At 42.1% G+C, this 26716-nt stretch overlaps 1 protein-coding gene across 4 annotated transcripts in view; it reads left to right on the top strand.

Moving 5' to 3' along the window:
• Positions 1-14: 14 nt before the first annotated feature.
• The window catches only part of ICA1L (islet cell autoantigen 1 like), a 213832-nt gene continuing 187130 nt past the window's right edge, over positions 15-26716 (top strand). For 3 of the 4 annotated variants that reach the window (XM_029606294.1, XM_029606293.1, XM_029606296.1), the window contains exon 1: positions 15-164. In XM_029606294.1, coding sequence (XP_029462154.1) covers positions 127-164 — 38 coding nt within the window. In that variant the 5' untranslated portion in view covers positions 15-126. Of the gene's footprint in view, positions 165-16082; positions 16125-26716 lie in introns of all 4 variants that reach the window. The other variant, XM_029606295.1, reaches the window with a different exon arrangement.

The following is a 26716-nucleotide window of genomic DNA, read 5'->3' as shown; positions in this document are numbered from 1 at the left end:
AGAAAAGTAGCCCAATTGGGTGTGAAATAGCCCAATCTGACAGCATACAGTTTCTACTTCCGGGTGCTACGGTGGCCCACGTGGACCAGCTTACGTCGGCGGTCATGCTGCGCCTGCGCGGTCTCCATGGTGGCGTTGCTGGTACCTGCAGGAGCCAAGACGAGGTTGAGTAGACTCTCTTTGAATTTTCTTTCCTTGTTTGATTTTTTTTGCTAATTCGCCTACTGAGGAGCAATGGCAGTAGTTGGGGTGCTTGGCACTTGCTCCCTGGGTCGCTGTATGTCCGTTGGTATTCCAGTCCTGGATGCTGCCGGCAGAGCTTTAGTGTGTTTTAGCGACCAACATGGCGGGAGCCTCCAGCCTTCTTAGGCAGTTTGGGGAAAGGTGTTGATATTCAAGTGGCTTCTCATAATACAGGCCTCATTTATTCAAAATTCCTGTCACATAGATAATTATCTAGAAGTGTTTATTCTACAGCATGCTTTTCTTATTATGCATAAAAGATAGGCAGTGCTTGGCCTCATGGTAGTCGCTGGCCAAAACACTCTAGGCAAGGGTTCTTTCAGTGCCCACTTCCCTTTTGGTCTTGTGTGTTAGCAGATTCGCAGACTGACTTAAAAGGGTGATGGGACAGCTCTCTACCCCCTCCCCCCAGCTTGGTACCCAAGCCACTTGCCTTGCTTGGCCTTGTCATATGCATACATTCCAGTACATAATGTGTGTCTGCAAGAGGTAGTCAACTCCAGTCGTCAAAAGCCACAAACCGGCTCAGTTTTCAGGATATCCACAATGAATATGCAGGAGATAGATGTCCATGCATTGCCTTCATTGTATGCAGATGTGTCATGCACATCTGCATACAATGCAGAGTTGGCCACTCCTGAGTTCTGGCCCCTAATTGGTTCACTACTGTTGGGGGAAAAAATATACACCCTGCACATTCTCCGTTCACGATTGAAAGCCTCTGCACTCCCTGCACAGCTGGAGAGGAGAAGAAGGCAGGGGATCACCATGGCAAGAAGAGCCCTGTTCCAGCCCAAGCAATTAGCTGTACTGGAGAAGGAGAGGTAAACCATGGAAGCAAAGAGCACCACCTTGACTCAGTCTGGCTCCATTGTAAGCTGGAGAGGTAGACAGCTGTGCTGTGATGATTGAGCCCCACCCCTGCCTCCCTTCTTATCTGGCTTTGTAGCACACTGAGAGCCAGAGGAGCAGGGGCACCCAGGTCTAGACAGCAATGGTAAGAGGAAGGCTCCCTTCCTCCTGATGCCAGTGGAACATGAATACAGCAGTGGGGGAGAAGATCAACACCTTTATAGCCAGCAGCAAGAAGAGCATCCCAGAGGGAGGAGTTCAGTCCCAGCATAGCCCTCATCAGGAAGAGCACCGCAGAGAGAGGAGTAGACGCACAGATCTGTAGACTGTGTGTTATGGTTTCGAGGTGTTTGAGTGGATTTTTGGGTACTGTGGAAGATGACCACGCCCATGGAGAGGAGCCCCGTGGGGAGCCATAGTACTGGGCTAGACTCAGGACGCACAAACACAGAGTTTTTTGTCTTTTATTGTACAGCTGATGTATACCACCAGAGGTGGCAGTAGTGAGGTGATCCAGAGGTAGCAGTCCTGGGACCCTCGGCAGAGGGAACCCGTCTCACCAAGATGGTATAGGGAGATCCAGGTGTAGGTTTCCCAGCACGGCAGAGCTGTAGATGAGACAGACTGAGAATTAGATTACTCATTAGATCAGGGGTCAGGAACCTTTTTGGCTGAGAGAGCCATAAACGCCACATATTTTAAAATGTAATTCCATGAGAGCCATACAATATGTTTAAAACTAAATACAAGTAAATGTGTGCATTTTATGTAAGATCACACTTTTAAAGTACAATAAGTCTCTGAAAATATTACACCAGGCCTTAAGACACCAATACATCTCCTATTAGGAAAACGGACCAAGTCAGGCTGCTATAGAGTCCTACACAGAAACTACACACCAGCAGAAAACCTCACCTGAATCACGTGCTGTCCCTCACCTAACATAAAATAAAGAGACCAAAACGCATAACAAGAAGCATGCAGAAAAAACTGAATTGGAAACTGCAACAAGCCAGAGTCTCTGTATGCAGTGTAACAAAGGAAAAAAGAAACCACCCATCCTTATAAAACAAATCAAGAAATATAAAATCATCAGCAGTAAAACTTTACTAACAAAAAGAACATATTTCGAAACAGCTGATGAGTGGAATATCCAATAATTAAAAACTCATATAAAACATTTCCAGATACCAACAAAATATTTCAAAATAGCAGACACAAAGACCCAGTAATGAAAAATAATAAGGATACAAAAATTTTTTTGCTCTGCATACCTGGGAACGTTTGATATCCAGGTGTCCTGAGATTGTTCTGAATTAGCAGGAGGCAAGGGTGGTTTGCTTGGAACTTTCTCCTCTCTCAGTCACATTTACACACAAGCTGTCTATCTTTTCACGCTTACACACACACAGGCTTTCAATCACATAAATACATGCTGTCTTTTTCTCTCACACACAGACTCTCATTCACATGCTTACAAACATGTCCTCTCTTTCTCTCATTTACACACAGGCTCTCAATCACATACTCACATTCTCCATCACCTAAACCAGCTCTCAATCACACACAGACACACATGATCTCTCTCTTACTTATACACACAGGCTCTTAATCATACATACACATGATTTCTCTCACACACAAAGGATCTCAATCATACACACATACTCTTTCACACAAACAGGTTTTCAATCACAAACTTACACATACAGGTTCCCAATGGTAAACTTACATTCATGCTCTCTCTCTCACAGGCAGGCTCTCAATCACAGACATACTCTCTTTCACATATACAGGCTCTCAATCACAGACATACATGCAATCTCTCACTCACACACACAGGATTTCAAATACATATGTTTGCTCGCTCATTCACTCTCTCTCTCCCCCACCCCGGGAACTCGCGGCAGCAGCAGCCTCCTCCCAACGCTAACCTCCTTCATTTTCAGCCCTCGCGGAGGTGGAGTCCCATCGGCCGCGGTTGAAGCTCTTCATTTTCCTCCGAGCCGCCCTGCAGTCTTCTTTTCGTCGGACACTAGCGTGGCCTCTTCTTGCCGCGCACGCACCCGATGCTCTCCACTTCCTCTTCCGGGCCGCGGGGGGGGGGGGGGGGCGGGAAGAAGAGACCATGCCGGTGCCGCTGACTCCAGCTGTCCTGCCGCGTTCCGCCCGGGCTGACAGCATTTGAAGCCCGGGCGGAGGAGGACCAGGGAGCAGCTGGGTCAGCGGGGGACTGGAAAGTGTGGCGACACTTGTCTGCGAGCCAGATGCAGCCCTCAAAAGAGCAATGGGTTCCCGACCCCTGCACTAGATGGTAGCTGTAAGGTTGACGATTCCAGCAGGCAGAAGTAGATGGATACAGGCACCGAGGCAGGGAGAGCAGGCCCTCGGAGCGAGTACCTGAACCCAGTAAGGCACCTGAAAGAAAGCAAACGGTCCCCGAGAAGCGGGTACCCAGGTTAGAGAATACCCTGAAGGGCAGAGGGGGCTTCCAGCGGCAGCACGGAAGCGGCAGAGTAGCTTAGACTGGACAAATCCAATCCTTGCTAACTCAATGAGGTAGCAAACAAATGTAGGATAAATACCCGGATGGCGTGACGTCACTCAAGGGGGATGCCCCCGAGGTTCCCACCATGACGTGGATAAAGACGTGGGTGGCGTGTGTGCACGCACCCTAGGAGGCCCTTAAGAAAAACATGGTGTGAGGCTTTGCCATAGCCGTTCTGGGGACTCCGGAGAACGTGGCTTGCAGACGCAGCAGTAGCCATCTTCCCAAGGCTAGCAAGGAGAGCAGAGAAAAAGGTGAGGCACAAGGGTCGAAGCCATCTGAGACCGACGGACGCAACACTGTGAGAATGCTTTTTCAGTGTCTTAGCGGTTGAGAAGGGGAGCCAGGCCCAATGTAATTTGAAAGGGGGGCAAGGGGAGGGAGGTAGAACTAAGAAATGGGGATAGAGGTGGAGGGGTAATGGAACAGGTAAAGCATGGTAGAAGCAGTAAATGCTATACATACACACCCATGCTGGCTGAAGAGCAGCAGGCTGGGAGGGACAGAGGTAGTAACAATGGTCAATGGAAAGTTATTTATTTTATTTATTTAACACTTTTTTATACCGACCTTCATGGTTAAATAACCATATCAGATCGGTTTACATCGAACTGGGTAAATTGTAACAAAAACAATCATATAAACAGAAGAAGCAAAGTTACATTCAACAAGGAGAGTAAACTTGGAAGCTTAAGCAGCTGGAAAGAGAGGCCTAAGAGGGCAGTTAACTAAGAACATAATACAATTGAGGAATAAGGGCTAGTGCTTATTTAAGTACTTAGAAGAAGTACAAAGTTCCATCGCTCATGAAGAGTGTTAGACCATCTAGTGTGTGAACCCCCCTCGTTGGCCACAGCATTGGAGGGGAACCATCCCCATTGGATCCAAAATGGCCACCACTTAAAAAATAGTGAAGACCACTGCCCTAGTACTGAAGATATTTTTGAAGTAGATGCTGCTACACTTAAATAATTCAGCATGGACTTTCTTTTTGCTCGCTATTAGTTTAACAATACATAGTAATCCATTTTCAATATTTCTTTAATATTGCATCAGGAATAAGTAGACTGTATAGGTCAGGGATATCCAACTCTAGTCCTCAAGCCACAAACAGTCCAGGTTTTCAGGAATATTCACAATGAATATGCATGAGATAGATTTGCATGTACTGTCAACATCATAAAGTGGCTTGAAAAAATATTCGAACCCCTCCGCCCCCCCATTAAAAAGTCAGGTTTGTGTGGATTACAAATGCCACTTACACATATTGTTCCAGACAATATGTTTATTGCAAACCAGTGTGCTTTTAAAGTAAATTTTCAAAATCACAATTCTTTATATCTCTGTATTTTTTGTAAAAATACAATTAAAAACTGAAACATGCTGCTTGCATAAGTATTCAACCCCTGTGCTGTGGAAGCTCCAAGTTTACACAGATGAAAGATATTGCCCTAGCAACTGGCTTACAATTGGCCTCTACCTGTGAATCATTACAAAAGGTCAGCTTTTCTAAATAAAAGACCTCCCCCTAATTCCAGTACCATTGGTCAGCTGTGAATCTGAAGGAAAGCTGTGAAAATGACGATCAAAGAGCATTCTAAGGAAATTAAAGATAAAGTTATAGACATGCACAAGATAGGAAAAGGCTGCAAAATAATATCCAAGTGCTTGGATATCCCAGTAAGCACTGTTGGATCAATTATGGGGAAATGGAAGCTGCATCATACCACCCAGACACTGCCTAGACAAGACCATCCCTCAAAACTCGGCATCCGAGCAAGAAGGAAACTTGTGAGGAAAGCCACAGAGAGGCAAAAATCACTTTGAAGGAGCTGCAGAGTTCAAAGAGTCTGAGAGTTGAGTTGGAGGTGCACCAGTCAAAAATATCAAGAGCTCTGAGGGGGGCTAGAAAGAAGCCATTACTGAAGAAAAATAAATCAGAGCATCTGAAGTTTGCCAGAAAGCATCAGTGACGCAGCTAAAATGTGGGATAAGGTTTTGTGGACAGATGAGAAAAAAATGGAGTTTTTTGGCCAAAATTCAAAATGCTATGTGTGGCGCAAGCCTAACACTGCCCATTTCTCAACAAAAACCATCCCAACAGTAAAGTTTGGGGGTGGTAGCATCATGTTGTGGAGGTGCTTTTCCTTAGCGGGGACTGAGCATCTTGTTAAAATTGAAGGACGGATGGACGGTGCTACATACACTGTAAGACAACCTGCTTCAGTCTGCCCAAAAAAATAAAACTTGGGAGAAAGTTCACCTTTCAGCAGGACAATGATTCCAAGCACAAGGCCAAAGCAACTCAGGAGAGTCTGAATAACAAAAAGGTAAATGTTCTACAATGGCCAAGCCAAAGTCTAGATCTCAATCCAATTGAGAATCTGTGGCACTATTTGAAAATCGCATTCCATAAGTGTCAACCGAGCAACCTGGAGCAAATCTGCCAGGAAGAATTGTCAAAAATCATGCTAAAACAGTGTGCAAAGCTGGTAGAAACTTACCCCACAGACTTAAAGCTGTTATTGCAGCAAAATTTGGTTCTTCTAAGTACTAGTCTGAAGGGGTTGCCTACTTATGCAAAGAGAATTTTTCAGTTTTAATTTTATTTTACAAAAAATGCAGAAAAATAATTACTTTGAAATTTTACTTTAAGAGCATGCTGGTTTGCAGTAAATGTGTTGTCTGGAACAATCTATGTAAATGTCATTTGTAATCCACACAAATCTGCTGACTTTTTAGAGGATTGAATATTTTTACAAGCCACTGTATGCAAATCTCTCTTGAATATTCATCTTGTGTATATCCTGAAAACCTGTCCTGGTTGTGGCTCTCAAGAATTAGAGTTGGCCACACCTGATATATGTCTTGGGTTCCTTATCCTCTGTCATTTTTCTCTTTTTTTATTTTATTACCAGCAAAGTATCTCAGCTACCATATTAGTCCACTTAATACATAAAAACAAGGGTCAACAAGCAAGTTGTTAATTGGACTCAATACTTAAAGCTATTCACAACTTGTTTATAGATCCTTATTTCTAGTTTTATGATGGCAACTTCAGTTTTTGTGTCCAACTACAACAGAACTCACAAGTTTAGTGTGCTCAAATGGTTTTGTCTATGTATCATGCTGCCTCTTATGTAACATTGTATGTAACTTTTATATTTGTATTAAAATAAGATGTAATGATATTTTCTATCATGCATAAAACAGTAAATATTCCCTGTACAATGTGTAGATTTTTGGGGGTCTTCAATCTTCCCTTTCTGGACAGGCACCTTTGCGAGGCACAGCCCTTAGTACCACTTATTCACCAACAGAGAATGCTGCAGTAGTGTCAGCTAGCAATGTGGCTTACTGAGGCCTGATGGACAAAGGTTCCAAGCTTGAATACCCCATCCTGCAGCTTGAGCCACAGGGCTAGCCTGTAACTTTTGGTTTTGTGGACATTTTACTGTGTATTTCACAAAAAAGTTTCACAATGCACTTCAGATTTTCAAAGAATTTTCAGATGCCTCAATCTGTTAAAAAGTGGGAGCGAAGTCTCCTCCCAGGCTAAATCAGTTTATTTCAAATGTTAACAAGGGATGCTGACGGGAAGAATGCACTGTGACAAAAATCAGTCACTTCTTTTTGCAGAGAGAAACTCCCTATATGTCTGCACTTGCAAGAGGAAAGTAACTTGGTAGCTGTTAGCAGGTGCCCTAAGTGATCTTAGTAGCTTAGTTTCTAAATTGCTTCCTCAGCACTTAAATACTGGAGAGGAACAAGAAGAGGGCTAGAATAATAATTTTATAAAATGTAGTTTAGTCATTCTCTCAAATAGAACTGGTAAAAGCGTCTTCAGCTAACAGCTATTTAACAGAGAAGCACATTTACTTAAAAAAAAAAAAAAAAGTTCAGAAATGTATATTCTCTAATAAATTTACGTACTACTTCTGACTTCATTTATATCTTCCTTCCCTACCACATATGCAAATAGACCCTTAATCAATGATGCCAAGCAGAGTGCGCATTTCCTACAAGGTGATGCCTTTGTTGGAAAGAATTGAAAGACCAGTCCCTTATCACGTAAACAGTGCTTATTCAGAAGTGCTCTTGGTAACTGCTGCATAAAAACAATATATTTTTTTCTCTATGGCTCCAAATATATTAAGAAAAAGAGTTTGTGATAGTATGGGGGGAGGGGGGGGAGTTATATTGCTACCAACAAGAATCACTTTTCTTTGAGCAGTCTAATATGAAAAACTGCAAAATAACAAAATATGTAAAGAATCTGTTTGAATCACTATTTTTGTGAAGGTTCTGGTGGCCAGAAAGAAATAATGAAGAAAGCAATCTATGCTAAGTAGAACTTTAGTAAAAAAATATTATCTTTTTTATTTTGTGCTTATGGCAGCAAGTTCTACTGAACATGGGGTGTGCGTCCTGTTGCTATTAAGAGGAATGGCCACAAATAGTGCAGAGTCAAAACTATTCATAAAATTTGTTTGATAAAATGCATTGTATGTTCATTGATATAATTGACCTTTACTAAGGCAAGGTTGGTCTGATTTATTCCTTTCCTCAGTGCTCTGCATTAAAGCATCTCATTTTACAGTACCGTTCTTTGGATGGTGCACACGCTCTGATTCCTGGTTCCTTATTCTTCCAGTGCCTTGGCTAGGGCATACTTGACTTTTTTTATTGCCCTCTCTATGTCTTCACAAAAGAGTTAAAGTGGATCTTACCTTTTGCAATTTTCTTTGTAGCACACCCAAATCTTTTCCCCAGTGGCCTTGATCCTTTCTGGTCCTTACCCAAGACATTTCTCTGTTAATGTTTTCTATGCTTTTAAAGGTTAGCTAGGATTAAAGACCCTAGAACTGTGAGAATATTATACATTTAGAAAAACTCTTTAAAGAAAAGCTTAATTTAATTTTTGCGCTGTATTTCAAAGGATGAATAACAAAAATGTAAAGGAATATATATAAGGGACTCTTTGCAAGATATATATTTTTTGTTTCTATTATATTATAGTTTTGCCTTTCTAAAGTTAAAGACTGAATTCATTTCATAGAGACAGGCAATTAAACTTCTTGTCTTGGAAGGTTACATGATGCGGTGTAGCTGAGCGGTTGCAGGCTCACTGAACTCTGGGTACCATCCTTGACAAATATAAAAATATTCCGCGTTTTCGGGATTCCCTAGAAACTGTTTTGAAATAAGCGGTTGTTAGAACTTAGGAGAACCAAGGCTGAAACCCTTGGCTGAAATGGCATCCAGGCCAATCAAAAAGGATAAAGAAAAAATCAAAGGGCAGGAGCCTAAGATGGCGGAGCTGCATGGAGACTTAGAAACAGGCGGACTGAGTCAGCAAACTATGGAAGCATTAACAAACGCAGTTGTGCAGGCTCTGGGAAGCAAATTCGATAAGATCTCTGGTCAAATTCAAGAGTATGTGATTCAATTGACTTGTTTAACAGCCACATTGATATGGTAGAGGCTCGCATTTGCAATAATGAGGATGAATTACTGGTAAATGCGCTACAGCTTAGGATCATAGCAATGGAGAAAGCAGCAAGTGACAGAGAGGCAAAGTTGGAGGACTTGGAAAACTGGTCGAGGTGAAACAATTTATGCTTCGTGGGGTTCCCAGAAAACCTGCCCAACAGAGATTTCCCATCCGTTATTGAGAAATGTTTGCCGTTTGCTCTAGGGCTCACAGAGATGCAAGGCATACTTATAATAGAAAAAGCCCGCCACTTGGGACCGTGGCTAGAAAACCGAGCTCGACTCAGAATTATCGCAGAAAGTTTGCCCATAAAGCAGAGATCCTAAGGAAATCTAACTTGTGCAGAATTTGCAATACCAGGAGAATAAAATCCTCATGTTCTAGGACTATTCCATGGCAGACTCAGCAAAACATAGAGAGTAATTCGACCAAGTGCAGCGAATTGGCCAAGAGCAATATAAAGTTGCACTTGCATATCCGGTGAAGTTGAGTGTGGTATAAAGGTCAGATGCAGAATTTAACTACAGTGGAGGCGGCATAGAACTTTTTGAAATGGATCCAGGATCCAACTACAGAATGCGAGAGGCTTTGAGAGGGTCAATAGTTATTGTTTCAGTTGTCTGAGGATCCTATTTCTGCCCCAGCAGCAGGAACTGACAGCGAGTCAGAGGATTTGAAGAACGAACATTACCTTTGAAAGTGTAAAAACTTGTCTCTGGGGGGAAATATCCTTGAACACTTTGTGTTCTCAGGATCATTGAATGATTTGCATAAGTAAGTAATAGTACTTGAACATTTACAGGATCGAGTTCAGTCTAACAATTAAAGAATTTTTGTCCAAGTTGTTATATGTACTAGCATAGGTTTAGTATGCTAGCTTTTCATAATGCAAAGTTCTTTACATGGGAAATGAAAGTGTAAGGGAATGGCACCTGAGCGCATCTGGAGTGATGGCCCAAACTCCTTTTTTGGAGGGGTTTTGGTCAGATTTGGGAGGGAGGGGGTGGGTAGGGGGAATGCCAGAAATGATTGGTGTGTACTTGGCAAGTGGCAAGAGGGAATTCTTTGCAAACTTTGTGGTTCAGAGCCTGAAGACTTCATGGATCAAATGGAAAGTTTGTAGAATTTGAGGACAAATTTTGAAGGGTTTATCTAATTGCTGGGGTTGAAATGGGTACACATATCAAATATGTAACATGGAAAGTTGCAGGGTTGGTTAATCCTATAAAAAGAGTAAAAGTCTTGATACAACTTCAAAATTAAAAAACATAACTTTTACACAAGAGACACATATGACTATTAAAGAATAGACCAAGCTGAAGAAAAGGTGGGTAGGATAGTTCTTTGCGGCCCAGGGTACCTCTAGCAGGGGTGCAGCCATCTTACTGCACAAATCAATGACTTTTACTGAAGAAAAAAACAATAGATCCAAATGGGAGATCTGTGATTGTGTTGGGGGTCTTTATTTGGGAAGCCTATTATCTTAGCTTCTATTTATGGGCCAAATGTTTATGATCACAAACTTTTTACAGAGTTGATGATGATTATCAGTTTAGGGAATGTACCACTCCTCCTAGGAGGGGATATGAACTGTTAAGGATCTGCAACTAGATTGTCAACAAGGGAACCCGAACTCATATGTCAAATCTTCTAGAGGCCTCAACGTCTTTTTTTGTGAGCCCTTGCAATTAATAGATATCTGGAGGATATTAAATTCAGTCACCAGAGCTTACACTCATATGGCTAAATCACACCCATCCAAGTCTCGTATAGATTTGTTTGTGTCCAAGACCCTCTTTTCTCACTGTTCTTAGTCCGAGATTGAAATATTGACTTTAGATCACTGCCCAGTGTCTTGCATAATGAGCGTATGGCCTTCACTGTCCAGTTATGTGATGTCTATAGCAGTTAAACTCAGATCTATCTTACTGACCCATTTCATCCCTTTCCTTCAGTGTTGTGCTTTCACTTCTAACCTGTGTGGTTGCTGCAAGATAGAGTTTAGGCTATTTCTCCAAAGTAAATGGTTAGAGTATGCCCAAAATAAAGCCCAATCTGAAAATCAGCCAATCTTGTTTTGGGAGACCATGAAAGCGGTATTACAAGGAGAGATAATTGACTATTTGATAAGGAGGAAAAAAGAATTGGATTCAGATATTTTAGACTTAACAAAAATTGAAAGAAGCAAAACACATATACATTTCCTCCAATAAGGGGAAACACAAACTTTTTTAAAAGCTATTAAATGACAAACTCCATCAGAGGGCATTATCTTTTGTCTTCGCACTCAAACATAAATTGTATGTGCACAACAATAAAGTGGGCAAACTAATAGCAAACTTGGTGAGGCGTAAGGCAGGGGCATCCTTCATCTCAGGTCTGAAAAATATGTGAAAAATAACGAATTCTCAGGATATAAGTGAAGTTTTTGAAAGTATTATGAGTCACTTTATTCAGAAGAACCGACTAATGTGGGGGAAAGAAAAACATTTTTAGATGCTTTAACCTTGCCTTCCTTGAGTGAGCAGCAACTGGAATTTCTGAACAAATTGATACAAAAACAGCTGAGAAGTTCAGCAATTTCAGATCTGCAAAACTTCAAAACTCTAGGACCCAGTGGGCTAATTGTTCTCTTTTTATAAAACTCTAAGTCCTATGATACTGAAGCCTCTCCAGAGGGTATATACAAAAATGATAGAGACAAGTAGCATGAAGATGCTCCCTAAACCAGGTAGAGATTCGCAAGTAATGTCATCATATTGGCCGATAACTTAATATCTAAATTTAATAAAGATATTTGTGAAAATACTAACAGGTTAAATGATATCCTTCCTAATTTAATATTGCTAGGGTAAACAGGCTTCATCAAAGGGAGGAAACCTATTATTATCAGAAGATTAGCAGTGCTTCTGACATTATGTAAAGAGCTAAAGGTGCAAGATCCGATATTGATAGGGTTTGATGTGAAAAGGTCTTCAATAGGGTTGACTGATCCTTCCTAAATAGGGTTTTATGAACATATGGGATTTCAGGGGTTTACTGGAGAAGCAATCCGAGTATTCGAATGTCGGTAAATAAAAGTTAATAAATAAATAAATAAATATTGTACACCAACCCGGTTGCATGTATCTGGGTTAATGGAATTTTATCTCTATCCTTTCATTTGATGTGAGGTACTTGACAGAGTTGCCTCCTTTTCTCATTTTAATATTAGAACCCTTGGTGAGAACTGTAGAGGGATACATGCAGTCCTTAGCCCTTATCAGAGAAAAACAATTGACATCTGTTTCTTTTTGCAGATGTTATCCTATTTTTTACCAGAAGCAAAAAGTCATATGTTGAAGGTACTTGAAATTGTCAATGTCTATGGGAGTTTCTCAGGCTTTAAAGTAAATGCAGAGCAGTCAGAAGCATTATATTTAGCGGGGACTTTGGACAGAAGTGGAGGAGTTTTCCATGAAATTGGTTGCAGCAGAAAATTAAATATGTGGACATATATACATATTTTACAGGGACTAAATTACTGGAATACCATGTGGAGAGCTCTCTCTCTCTCTCTCTCTCTTCCCTGTAATAAATTCCTTTAAATCTAAATTACAGAGCTGGATGCATCTTCCCTTAAACATGATAGGGAGGATAGCCATGATAAAAATGTTACTCCAAAATTGCTATATATTCTACAGATGCTACCCATAGTGGTGAAAAAAGATGATCTATTTGGGATATATCAACTGTATTCAAATTTCTTTAATATGGGATATGAGAACAGTATGGAGGTTTTTGAGACAACATTTAGATCTCCCATGGCAAACTTCGCTATAGTTGCCAATATATGGTAATTCATATTTTGAACTGGGTCAGCAGACAAAATGTTTTAGAGAGCTAAAGAAAAGAGGAATAGACACAGTGCAATTTTTTGTCAATGACCCAACAGTATGATGTATTTATTCGCTTAGTCTCAAGAAAAATTAGCATTCTAAAATTCAGATTTTTTAGCTTATAAACAAATTTTAAGCTACATTACCTCTGTTTTACCAAAATCAGTTCAACCTCTTACATCAACTGCATTTCAGAGGCTATTACAAAGATATCAAATAGGGAAGTATAGCTATCCACAATGTATAAATATCTACAGGTTCAATCTAGGTATACCATACTAACTGATCTAGCGGAAAAATGGGGGAAGGATTTTAAACTCTTGAGGTGGCAGATTTATGTTTAAATTCCCTTAATTATAAAGCTATATCATCTGTCCCATTGCGAGATCAGCAACTCCAAATAATGCATAGAATAGTGGGGTCACCCAATAAAACCTTTCTGATGAGGGTTGCCACATCCTCTGAATGTTTAAAATGTTCTTATCCTGCTGCTACACTATATCATAATGTTCTCAGATACAAGATTTTTGGGACCTAATTTTGCAGGATATGTCAGCTTTACTGAATATAAAATTACCTCACAAGGCTTTGTTGTGCCTATTAGGAGTATCTTTGGCAGATTATTGTGGTGGAAAGAGGAATATGTGGTTTGCTGTTAAGGCTTTGGCGATGGCAAAGAAATGTATTCTTACAAAATGGTTGACTAAGGAAGTACCAACTAGAGAATTCTGGTACATGGAGCTATTGGAGTTACTTAATTTAGATTATGAGTCATGGTCTGCAAGATCCCAGAAATCATCCAAATAGGTTTTGAAATTTGGGGTGCATTTATTGGAAGCTTGTCCAAAGAAATCCAGTCCAAGTTCCACCTATGAATCCTCAATAAGATCCTTTTCTACTTACTATTTCAGTTACTTCATTGTGGGATTAAGCCCCTGTGGTATGGAATTGATGGTGCTGTGATTTGACAATAGTTTGATAATAAATCTTTGTCACTGAATATCAGTTTCGTGTTGAGGGGTAGGGAGGGGATTACTTGGGGGGCAGAAGTGGGCATTAGGAAATGGGAATTTCAATATATAAGTATTTGAAGTATTTGACACATGGAATTGTGTTTTGTAAATATTATGCCTGTTGGTACTGTTACCATTCTTGTCAAATGTTACATGGTACTAAAAAGATCTCCATGCAAAAAAAACTTCTTGTCTTACAGATGGCAATGGAGTTTCCTTAGAGGTTAGAAGTGAAAGCATGACACTGAAGGAAAGGGATGAAATGGGTCAGTAAGATAGATCTGAGTTTAACTGCTATAGACATCACACAATAAATATATTATAGCAGGGCCATAAGATATCTGGAAGGCCAATTTAGATGTCTATGAACTGGCTAACCAATGAAAGAAGCCTAGCACATTATGTCAGCCATTTATGAGCCAGTTACCGATGATAAGCTAAACTCTGCCTATGATGACAACATGCAAAACCATCAGCACAAAAGTCTAAACAAAGAAGTATACAAGGGACAATAGGACGTGTTGGCATCACAAGACATTTTAGAGAATGCTGCTAAAGACTTCAAATTGACCAGATTTCTGAAGCAGCTAAATGGGGATTAGATGGTTAATGAGCCTCACAGGGTAGTAACAACTTAAGTAGTTAGCTTTGGTAATACATTTTATGTGAATTCCTATTTTAAGTGATAACCCAGAGCCAATGGCGTTATTGGAAAGGGGAGGGCTTACATAGTCTGTAATTGGTTTGTACATGGTTACAGAACTCTTGAGGTGGACAGGTCCATTAAGGGTTAAATTGTGTTCCAATTGGGAGCCTGGGAGATTAAGGATTGGCTTATTGGTACATTGCAATTATAGCTAATTAGCCTGGAGATTAATTTGGGGCAATAGGAATCCAAGATTTTGAGATGGGGCTTCAGATTTGTGTTCCCTGTGTTTAGCCCTTTTAAGCTTAGGAATGGCATGTTCTCAAATCTTTCTTGGAAAGAAAGGAAAATTAATGGGAAATGACTGGATCTAAAAAAAAAGAAAAAAAAAGCGCCTTCCAACAAACAAGTAAGGAAGGAGATAATTTTTATACCTATAAAGTAAGAGGAAGAATATACAATTTATTAAACTGCAGAATAATATTTATACTATGTGGCTTTTGTTTAGTGAAAGAGTTTCTACTATGTTCAGTGACATTCCTAGGTTTATTTGTTTCTATTGGAAAAATTAAAAAGGAAAATGGTTAAAAATGCAACTTTATATTCTGTTTATTGTCAAGAAAACTCTGCTAATAAAACTGTGCCTGATCATGTGTCTTTCCCAGTAGTTTTCAATATAACCTAGTCCTAGTGCTTTATGCTTTGTGTTGAGCAGTTGAACATATTGTCACAGGCTTAAATGAAGTGAGCTGTGCTGATACTTCAGTCTTTTTTTAATTTGGGTGAATATTGAATTGTCAATCCCATACAGCTGTTTGGTATTCTTATTTTTTTGTATGAACTTATATTGAATTCTCAATTAATGATTCATTAAAAAAAAGACAATGAATGGTCAGTCAGACTATAGCTTGCAGTTTTATGCATTCATCATGGAAAGCTTTTATTTATTCATTCATTCTTTTGTATATTTTACACACTTTTTACCCATGGTAGCCCAAGGTGACCTACTTAGAAATACAAATGAAAACCATTGAACAAGTAATAAAAAGCATATTTATAAACAAAGGGACATTAACACTATACATCTATAATGGGTTCCCAACCTTTTTATTTCACATTTTTTCTATACCGAGCTTCATGGTTGAATACCATATCAGATCGGTTTACATCGAACGAGGGATAGAAACTTGTAACAAAAAACGGAACAATAAGTTATAATCAGAAAGAGAGCAAGAAAGTTACATTGAACAAGGACTATAAACTTGGAGGCTTTACAGCTTGGAAGTAAAGGAGGATGAACCCTTTTTCAACCTCCAAAATATCATGCTTCTCTTTAATTTGTAGCTGCAGTTTTATGCCATGTATAGAAAAGTTATACATATAATTTTTTTTTATATATCTTTATTAGTTTCCAATTTATCAGGAATTCCACTTGATTCAGAAAAAAAAAGTAAGTATACACAAATACTTAGATTTCAAAAGTAATCAAAGATAAATGTATCACATTTGGTCCTCAACACTTATAATTGTTTCTTTGTTATTAATACCAGACTCATAATATATAAAACTTACTAAATAATGCTTGCTGATATAAACTGAATACATATGCAAAGCACAGAAGGAAAAGTGCAAGAATGTACTCATTCAGTAATTTACGAAGTGTAACTACAAGCAGTCACATAGATGGATCTGTCTGGGAATGGACTGGTGAAGGAGAGAGACTGGCGGAGTGGAAGAGAGGGACAGACTGGTGGAGGGAGAGAGAGACCAGGAATGGCTGGTAGAGGGAGGGAGAGAGACTGGAAAGAGAGACTGAAATAATTGGACGGGTGGAGCGAGAGAGAGAGTGTAAATGGACTGGTAGGGGGAGAGACAAGTAGAAATGGACTGGTGGGGTTGAACGGAGGGAGGGCGAGAGAGACTGGTGGGGTTGGGAGGAGGGAGGGCGAGAGAGTGAGAAACTGGCAGGGAAGGGGGAAAGAGGGATATTTGAAACAGCCCACATCACTAAAAGGGAGATGTAATTTGATACTGACAGATTTCCCTCCCAACCCACCTCATCTGTCTATAGACAAACTTGTGTCATGTCAAAATAAAGCCAAACTATTGTCGCAACCCACCTCCCCGCCCCAGCCCTCCACACACAGTATTTTTATTTATTATTTTTAAAGAAAATCACCTGTGACAGGGAAACCACCCTGTTCAATCTTAGCGGAGATCCAATTCTCTCTCCACACCTGCCTCTTTCCAAATTCCATACATGCAGAGGCAGGATAACCCTGCTCATAAAGCAAGAAGCATCATTACAAACTATTGCACCTTTGTTGCAAGGTATTGTGCATGCATGTGCTCAGAACCTATAGGAAACCTGCCATATCATAATACCCTAACTGCCAGACTCAAACAGTAACAGCCCTACCTAAGTAAAGGCAATACTACAAATATTATATCAGGCCTTAAAATACCAATCCACTTCCTATTCCTATTCTAAAGATCAAAATGGTAGAGCATATAGAAAGATGTGGGTTTTTTATTTTATTTATTTATTTTTTAAAATTCTTTATCATTTTTTTAAACAGTTAACAAGTTGAATCACTTGACAAGAAATGGTATAAAGAGACTCATACAATAGAAGCAGGAAAAAAGCATACAAAGTATTACATAATCTCAATAATACCATTTTAGACCACTAAGGGCCTTATTTTCCAATATCGCATTGGTAACGCATTAGGCTTCTTTCGTGCAGTGGGGAAACATCGTGCAGTGGGGAAACATTGCGTGCGGCGATGTTTTCGCCATTCGCGAAAACATTAGCGCCGCACACGCTGTTTTCCCAGTGCACGATGATTCTTTCAGTCTTTTATCGCGGTGCACGATATTTGCCTTTGGAGCCGGTTGTGCACGATATTTGCCTTTGGACGTGGAGAGAGAGAGAGAGACTGACTTACTATAGTGCCTATGCCCTACATAGGTATTTGAATCCCTATGGGAGGGCTACCTACTAACTCGGGGTGGGGATTAGGTATGAGCGTCGGGGGTTGGGGGCCACTTTCGCATTCCACATGAGACCTAGGGACAGAACAGTGGTCTCTAGTGCAGATTTGCTGGCCGTCGGAGTGAGGACGTTCACTCCAAGAAGTGGTTTGGGCAACGTTCTCTCTACCTAGCTTGATGGACACTCTACCTGGGCAACAACATGCTAGGTGGAGAGAATGTTGGCCAAATCTCCGCTTGGAGTGAGCGTCCTCACTCAGACGGCCAGCAAATCTGCACTAGAGACCACTGTTCTGTCCGTAGGTCTCATGTGGAATGCGAAAGTGGCCCCCAACCCCCGACGCTCATACCTAATCCCCACCCCGAGTTAGTAGGTAGCCCTCCCATAGGGATTCAAATACCTATGTAGGGCATAGGCACTATAGTAAGTCTCTCTCTCTCTCTCTCTCTCTCTCTCAGCCTGAAACAGGCTGTCCGGAACTATCGTGGATGGCGATAATCCTTTTCTGGCCCGTAGCGCAGTCCATAACGCGAGGTTGGAGTTGTAGTTATTAGCCGCGATAGCCGCAGTGTTAGCGCGGCTGCTGTTTCGCCGCACACGATACACAGGTTCCCGCTTTACATATGCTCCGCCCCAACTCCGCCCCCTGCATACCAAATGACTAATTTGCATTCGCAAATCGCGTTAACAGCTGTTAACGCGATTTGCGAATTTATCGCACGCGGTAAAGTGCTTGGAAAATGAGGCCCTAAGAGAGGGTATTCCAATTGAAAATTAGTAAAGGAATTTAAACAAAATAATAAGTAAAAAGCCACCCCTGCTAATCTGTTGAGCTCTCTAAATCCTATTGTCAGAACAGAATATTAAGAGCTAGCCATGATGGGAGATGAATCCTGTCTTATTCTATCATTCAAGAAAGAATTTAGCTGGGACGGATCAAAAGACATATTTATCCCAGAGTGCATAAACACATTTACATGGAAAATAAAACCAAAAACAGCGCCCAAACTAAGTACAGCAGGGCACATTATCAGGAAATGCTTCCTTTTTAGCTGTTACTTTAGCAACATCTGGGAACATTCGGATTTTATATCCTAGAAACATTATATCTCTCCTTCGAAAAAAACATTTTTAACACAAAGTCCTGGTCTGAATCCAAGGCAGAAGTGACAATTAAAGTTGAAGATGTTATTCCTTCTTCCTTTGAACTCTAGGAAGGAGGATAGATGAGATGTATCAACTGGAGCAATATTTGCAGACCTGTTGTCTAATTGTGGTGAAATTTTATTCGGCAGGTAATATGCTTTGGGAATAGGTGGAAGCAGATTTTCTTAATAGATAATACTTCTTAAAAAGTATCGACGAAGCATCTCAACAGGTGTTTTAAACCTTTTCTTAGGAAAGTTTCATATCCTAAGATTACACAGACGTATATTATTCTCCATATTTTCCATTTTATTCTGCAAGAACAAATGGCCAGCCGAAATAATATCTACAGATTTCTGCATAATTGTCCCCTTGGACTCCAAAACTTCCACTTGTGATTTAATATCAGAAACTTGAGCCTGAGAAGAATTAACTGTGTTAACCAGGTCACGTTGCTGAGAAACAAATTGCGAGACTTGGTTTGAAAGGTTTGCAATTGCTTCCCAAATTATATTTAAAGTTTTATATTGGGAGGTTTTATTAAGGAAACTGTCATTACCTCCGAAACCGATGCTGTAACTTACCCAGCCTTTGATGATGAGAGGCTTCTAAGAAAACTAAAAAGTCATGGGATAGGAGGCGATGTCCTTTTGTGGATTACAAACTGGTTAAAAGACAGGAAACAGAGAGTAGGATTAAATGGTCAATTTTCTCAGTGGAAAAGGGTAAACAGTGGAGTGCCTCAGGGATCTGTACTTGTACCGGTGCTTTTTCAATATATTTATAAATGATCTGGAAAGGAATACAATGAGTGAGGTTATCAAATTTGCGGATGATACAAAATTATTCAGAGTAGTTAAATCACAATTGGATTGTGATACATTACAGGAGGATCTTGCAAGACTGGAAGATTGGGCATCCAAATGGCAGATGAGATTTAATGTGGACAAGTGCAAGGTGTTGCATATAGGGAAAAATAACCTTTGCTGTAGTTACACGATGTTAGGTTCCATATTAGGAGCTACCACCCAGGAAAAAGATCTAGGCATCATAGTGGATAATACTTTGAAATCGTCAGCTCAATGTGCTGCAGCAGTCAAAAAAGCAAACAGAATGTTAGGAATTATTAGGAAGGGAATGGTTAATAAAAAGGAAAATGTCATAATGCCTCTGTATCGCTCCATGGTGAGATCGCACCTTGAATACTGTGTACAATTCTGGTCACTGCATCTCAAAAAAAGATATAGTTGTGATGAAGAAGGTACAGAGAAGGGCAACCAAAATGATAAGAACATAAGAACATGCCATACTGGGTCAGACCAAGGGTCCATCAAGCCCAGTGGTGCAACTCAAGGAACAGATGGTTGCGGTGATGTCGTTGACAACACCTTCAGACTCTGCGTTCACCAGGTGTTAATACCCGGGGTACAGGAAGCCTTACTTCCAAAGATGCTCCTACCCGCCAGCTCATTCGCAACCACCTCATCAGCCGATGACTCGCCAACGCCCTCCATGGCAGCTCCGCCCTCCCCAGGACAGCAATGCCCTGAAGCCCCCTCAGAGTTTTTAGGGAAACCGGGGCCATCTCTACCTGTGGTGTCTCAAAAAGTACCTGACCAGGGAGAAGATAAAGATGTCACTCAAGTCCATGCTACCCATTTTTCCCTTCCCAACGACTGGATGTGTTTGCTTGACCTAAAAGTTGCTTACTCCCATATCTTTCTGCATCCTACATCCTGGCAATACCTATGCTTCCTTACCTGGATGACTGGCTGTTAGTAGCCCCCAACCCCCCTGTCCTGCACAGCCACCTACTGGTGACTATCCGCTGTCTGGCAGCCTGGGATTACTCATCAACTACGAGAAATCCAATCTGCAGCCCTCTCAGACCCTGCAATTCATCGGTGCATATATCAAAAAGAAACTGGACAGAGCTTTCCTTTGGAATCCAGGTCCCTTGCCTTCTGGTTGCTGGCCAATCACCTCCACAGGGCCACCAGTGCCTCTACTCAACAGATTCTGACCATACTTGGTCACATGGCTGCATCCATCTATGTAGTTCCTTGCACTCACCTACAAATTGTGCCGCCTCCAGTGGGACTTGAAATCCCAATGGATGCAATTCTGCCACCCTCTCTGTAGACAAATCCTCCTCAGGTCCTGTATGAAGCGGGATTTAGAGTGGTGGCTGGAACTGTCTGTGCTCTCAGCAGGTGCACCTCTCCGCCCCCCGACTCATCACATCGTTCTAACCACCGATGCATCGACCCAAGGGATGGGGTGCCCACCTAGCCCAATTTTAGACACAAGGGCTGTGGTCCTCCTGGGAACAGTTGCAGTAGATCAACCTCCTGAAGCTTCGGGCCATCCGAAACGCTCTTTGAACCCTCACTCCGGGGAAAGACAGTGATGGTCTACACAGACAACCAGGTCGCAATGTTCTACATCAACAAAGAAGGAGGGTCCAGTTCCTGGAGTCTGTGCAAGGAGGCGGTTCGGATCCTGCAATGGGCAGAAAGCTGCTCCATAACGTTGCAAGCCACTTATCTACCGGGCACACACAACTCCAGAGTGGACAGACTGAGCAGGATTTTCCATCCTCACGAGTAGGATCTTCGTCAGGTCATGGCGGAAAGACTCTTTTGAGCCTGGGGTTTTCCTCATGTCTGTCGTTTTGCCATGGAATGAAACCGAAAGCTGCAGACCACCTGCTCAGTGTACTCCAGTGCGTGGTGCAAGGAGTGTTTCTCATCTCCTGGATAGGAAATGGTCTTTATGCTTTCCCTCCCATACCTCTCATAGCTTGCACGGTCCAGAAATGCATAGTGGACAAAGCTGATCTCATCTTCATAGCTCCAGCGTGGCCAAGGCAGCTGTGGTACTCGTATCTAGTTTGACTATCTGTGGACAAACCAATACCACTGGGCCACAGCTCGGACCTGCTCACTCAGGCAGGGTGTTCCCTGCTTCACCCCCTCTGTTCCTCCCTACATCTCACTGCATGGAGATTGAGAGGGTGGTATTCCACCAACTGAACCTATCCCCACAACTTCAGGACATCCTGGTCTCCTTCAGGAAGCCCTCCACCAGACAAAACTATCAGAGGAAATGGGCCTGATACTGAGAATGGTATAGACCCCTTTACCTGTTCTCCGGAACGACTGTTGGAATACCTTCACCTTTTCTGCTGTAAGGGACTGTCAATGGCGTCTGTCAGAGTTCATATCAGTGCCATCGTGGCCTACCGTCACCTTCATAATGAGGCCTCGATTTCCTGCCTCCCACTAATCTCCTGATTCATGAAAGGTGTTCTTCGACTGCGACCACCTGTCTGAAAGCCTCCTGTCCCATGGGACCTAAATGTGGTTCTGGAACAATTAATTTTACTGCCCTTCAAGCCACTGGACAGTTGTCATCCGAGGTTCCTCTCCTGGAAGGTGCTTTTCCTCGTTGCCCTCACCTCAGCACAACTGGTCAGTGAATTACAGGCATTGGTGCACTGCTCGCCGTACTTGAAATTCTACCATGACAAAGTGATGCTACGTCCGCATCTGGCATTCCTTCCCAAAGTGGTCTCGGCTTTCCACCTAAACCAGACCATAGCTCTGCCGACCTTCTATCCCAAGCTGCACAGGAATGATGGTAAATGGAGGCTTCATACGTTGGATTGTAAGCGTGCGCTAGCCTATTATAAGCGTCGGACTCACTCTGAACATAGAGTCTCCCAGCTTTTTGTCTCCTTCAACCCAAATGCCCCAGGTCATCTGGTTTCCAAGAGAACCCTTTCATTCTGGATCTCAAACAGCATACAGTTCTGCTATCAGAAGAGATTGGCGGCCTTAGCTATATCCCCTAGTGCCATTGCAGCTTCCATTGCCCACCTGCATAAGGTGCCCATGCTGGATATTTACAGGGCTGCCACCTGGTCATCGCTGCATACCTTCACATCCCATTACTGCCTGGACAGGCAAACGGCGGCTGACGTAGACATGGGTAGAACCATCCTCAGATCACGCACTTCTTATTTATTTATTTATTTATTTCAGATTTTTATATACCGGCATTCGAGACAGCAGTCACATCGTGCTGGTTCACATAAAACAGGGGTGCATAGTAAACATAACTATAACAATGGTGCGGAAAAGACAGTTACATATAACAGGGTGATAAGAACTTGGCTGAGAAGGAAGAGAAAGGACAGGTTATAATTCACACAGGTAAACGATAGAAGATAAGGTTAACCATGGAGTAGTAGGAGAATAGTTAACCATGTTGGCGATTAGTTAACCATGGTGTAGTTGGATATTAGGGGTGGCTTGGAGGTGTTCGATCAATTGGCCTCCGGGAAAGCTTGTGTGAATATCCAGGTCTTTAGTCTTTTTTTGAAGGTTGAGATGCATGGTTCTGTTCTGATGTTTGAGGGGATGGAATTCCATAACGGTGGAATGGCTGTAGAGAAAGCCCGGTCTCTTAGTGTGCAGAGTCTGGTGGATTTGGACGGTGGTACCTCTAGCGATCCCTTGTATGCATCTCTTGTCGGTCTTGACGAATTGTGTAGTCGGAGAGGGATCTGTAGGTCAATGGGAGCCAGTTGGTGTATGTTTTTGTATGTGGTAAGAATGGCCTTGTATATTATTCTAAAGTGTATAGGTAGCCAATGGAGGCTCTTTAGAATAGGGGTTATGTGGTCCCTTCTCCTGGTATTTGTCAGAATTCGTGCCGCTGCATTAAGGAAACTGTCCACCTTGCATCTGTTCTCACGGGCAGGATCTGCCCAGAGACTCTCCGCGCTCAACACGATAAGCTGGGGACTCCCAGACAGCATGGCTGATTCACCCGTCGCCTCGGACAGTTCCTTCGGCTTCCATATCACTTTGAAACAGACTGAGGAAGACCGGGGCCACGCGGGAAGTCACATGCAGATGCACTTGCTAAAAAACTCTATCATCTGAGAGAATCTCTGCCACCTGGCCACCCAGAGGACATCCCAGACAGCATGGCGAATCATCCTGCTATCTACGGAAAACACTGTTTACGGTAAGCAAACTTGCTTTTTCCACACTTGGGAACTTTTTATTTCCAGATGCCCTGAGATTATTGTGGATTTTTGAGGGGAGGGCATACAAACCTTTCTTTTCTCTCTCTCTCTAACTCGCACGCATGTGCTCTGTTGCTCACGTGCATGCACGCTTTCTGTCACTGACATGCAGATAAGTTGTCCAGGCCTGGATTTAGGTGAAGACAACTGTCTCTCGAGCCATATTTTTATAGGCACCAGAGCATCAGTGCTAATGCCATGCTTTCATCTTGGCCCATTACCGTGATATTGCTCGTCTTCTCTAGCAGAGCTGGGTCTACAGCAATAGCTTCAGCAGCAACTGGAAATTTAAAAAATTCAGCAGCAAAAATTCCTGCAGCTCTCGTGCTGATAGGCCCTGCTGCATCTCATCCCCTCATCCTGCTTGGAAATCAGTAAGAGGGGCAGGGTGCCATGGGCCTGTCAGCATGTGAGGACTGTAAGAGGACTTATTCTGAATTTTTTAAATTTCCAGTTGCTGCAGCTGCTCTGGAGCCAGCCTTACGATTTGGAAGGGAGGGGGAGGAGAGGAGGGTATGCCCTGAGAAGGGAAGAATGGGGAAGATGTAGGAAGGGGAGTATCATCCCGTTCCCTTTCTAGATTGCCTTTGTATACACACCACAGGAATCCAATCCTGTCGGTCTCTCTCTCTCTCACTCACATATTCTCACACACATATATGCATGCTCTCTTTCACTCACTCACTGAGGCTGTTTCTCCTCCTGTCCTGTCCTACAGGCCGGCAGCAGAATGAGCTCTGTGGATGGCTCTGATGGACCTTACCTGTTCTTTGGATCACTTGCCTTGCCAGCTGGAAACAGCCAGATGCAGCTGCTTCTTTCCTCTTTTGGTTGTGTGGCAGAGCCTGGACACTGCTCCTGTGTTTCTCTTTTCCATGGCTGTGGGGGCCCAGCCATTGCTCCGGCTTCTCTTTTGGAATGGGCGGGCCAGTAAGCACAGACTCTGCTTTCTTGAGGCTTCAAGGCCTACCAATTTGTTCTGGGCTGCGGGGCCCAGGACTCCTGCTCCTTCCGGCAAGACTAGGCTGCCTGCTTCCTGGCTTCACGGCCCCCAACCCACTTCCTTTTCCAGCCTTCTGGGGGCGGGAAGAAGAAGACCCAATCACCGTGATTCTGCCACCACACTTCCACCGTCCTTGCAGGCCCAATCTGATTCACTAGAGTAGCAAGCCATTTTTTGGGGGGGTGACACTTGCCACCCCACAGTGATGCCTATGCCTGTACTCCTCTCCTTGCACAAGTGGCCATCTTCATGCAGAGCTTACTCTTTTTTTCTGCACTTCCTGCAGCTCCCCTGTGATAGTCTAGCAGACCCCTAGGGGTCTGTGGACCACAGGTTGAGAACCACTGATCTATAAAAACCAGATACATAGCCATAAGTTAAGATTGCAAAGTAGTCATAAAAAATATTTTATTTCCTTTATTGCATTTGTTGTTCCTTCTGTGAAGATACTCAAAATTTGTTACAAGGGCAGGTACAGAATAAGACAATATGAACATAAAATATACATATACACACTAAACCCCCCCCCCCCCCCCCAATTAAAATAGTTGCCCCAACTGCATCAGTAAAAAAACACCCATATAATTATTGCTCCCTAAGAGACTGTGTATCATCAAGATCATGGTATCTGGATGGGATCTTCGTTGGCGCCATCTGTCACCAATTTATATGTGACTGATTTTGAGCAGAAATTGATCTACACTTCGGTGTGGATGACATACATCGACCAATGGTATAGATATATTGATGATGTATTCTGCGTCTGGAGAGGATCAGAGGATGAGTTACAGAGTTTCACTGAATGGGTTAACAGTCTGGATGCTCACTTAAAATTTTCTTATCAATATAGCCGCGAACAGGTAGCATATTTGGATGTGCCAGTGAGGATTAAGGATAATACTGTACTTACCACGGTCAATAGAAAAGCCACAGACAGAAATAATTTGAGATATGAGAGCCATCACCCCACGGCATTTAAATGGGGGTTACCAGTGTCACAATTTTTTCGCATATGTCGAATTTGTTCAATGATGATGGAATTTGAAAGTCAGGTGATCTTATTAAGTCAAAGATTCCTGGCTAGAGGATATCCCAAAAAGGCTATTAGACATGCATACAAATGGGCAAAATATGGCGATTTTAATACTCTAACAATATAAACAATGTAAAGAACAGGATCGGATGGTTTGTATGTTACCACAGAGTACGTCCACAGGGGCCATTATTACTTCTATTAAAAAACATTGGCATGTATTGGCACTACATGGGCTATTTCAGGAGGTTCCCTTAATAGTCACCAAGAGGGGCCGTAATATCAGAGACTGTTTGGTCCATTCCCAGTTGAGAGATGTGATTCCAACAGAAGAGTGTGGACGATGCTCAGTCTGTGAAAATACCATTGAAGGCACAACCTGGGTGGAACTAGTAATGGGATTATAAAGTCAGGAGGAAGAATAACACACATTGTCTGTCTGACTGAGTCAGTGATTTATGTTATAATATGTCCCTGCCCAAAAGTATATGTGGGACGTACAAATAGGGCATTCAAACAGTGTATCATTGAACGTAGTTAGCGGTTGCTTACGGCAAATTTGACAGCACCAATAGTGATGCATTGCATTCATTATAAATACACATTTGGACAGCTACATTGGACTGTTATAGATAATATTGCCATAGCGGGAGGGGATGTCTTAGCAACCTTAAATTACCGCGAACAATTCTGGATTTTCAAATTACGATCCGAACTACCCACTGGTCTGAATAAGGAGCTGGATTGGATGTCTCTTAACATGAATA

This window comes from Rhinatrema bivittatum, chromosome 6 (assembly GCF_901001135.1).
Source record: "Rhinatrema bivittatum chromosome 6, aRhiBiv1.1, whole genome shotgun sequence".
Taxonomy (NCBI): Eukaryota; Metazoa; Chordata; class Amphibia; order Gymnophiona; family Rhinatrematidae; genus Rhinatrema; species Rhinatrema bivittatum.
Note: the sequence above shows the minus strand (reverse complement) of the source record. Positions and strands in the feature narration are given on the sequence as shown.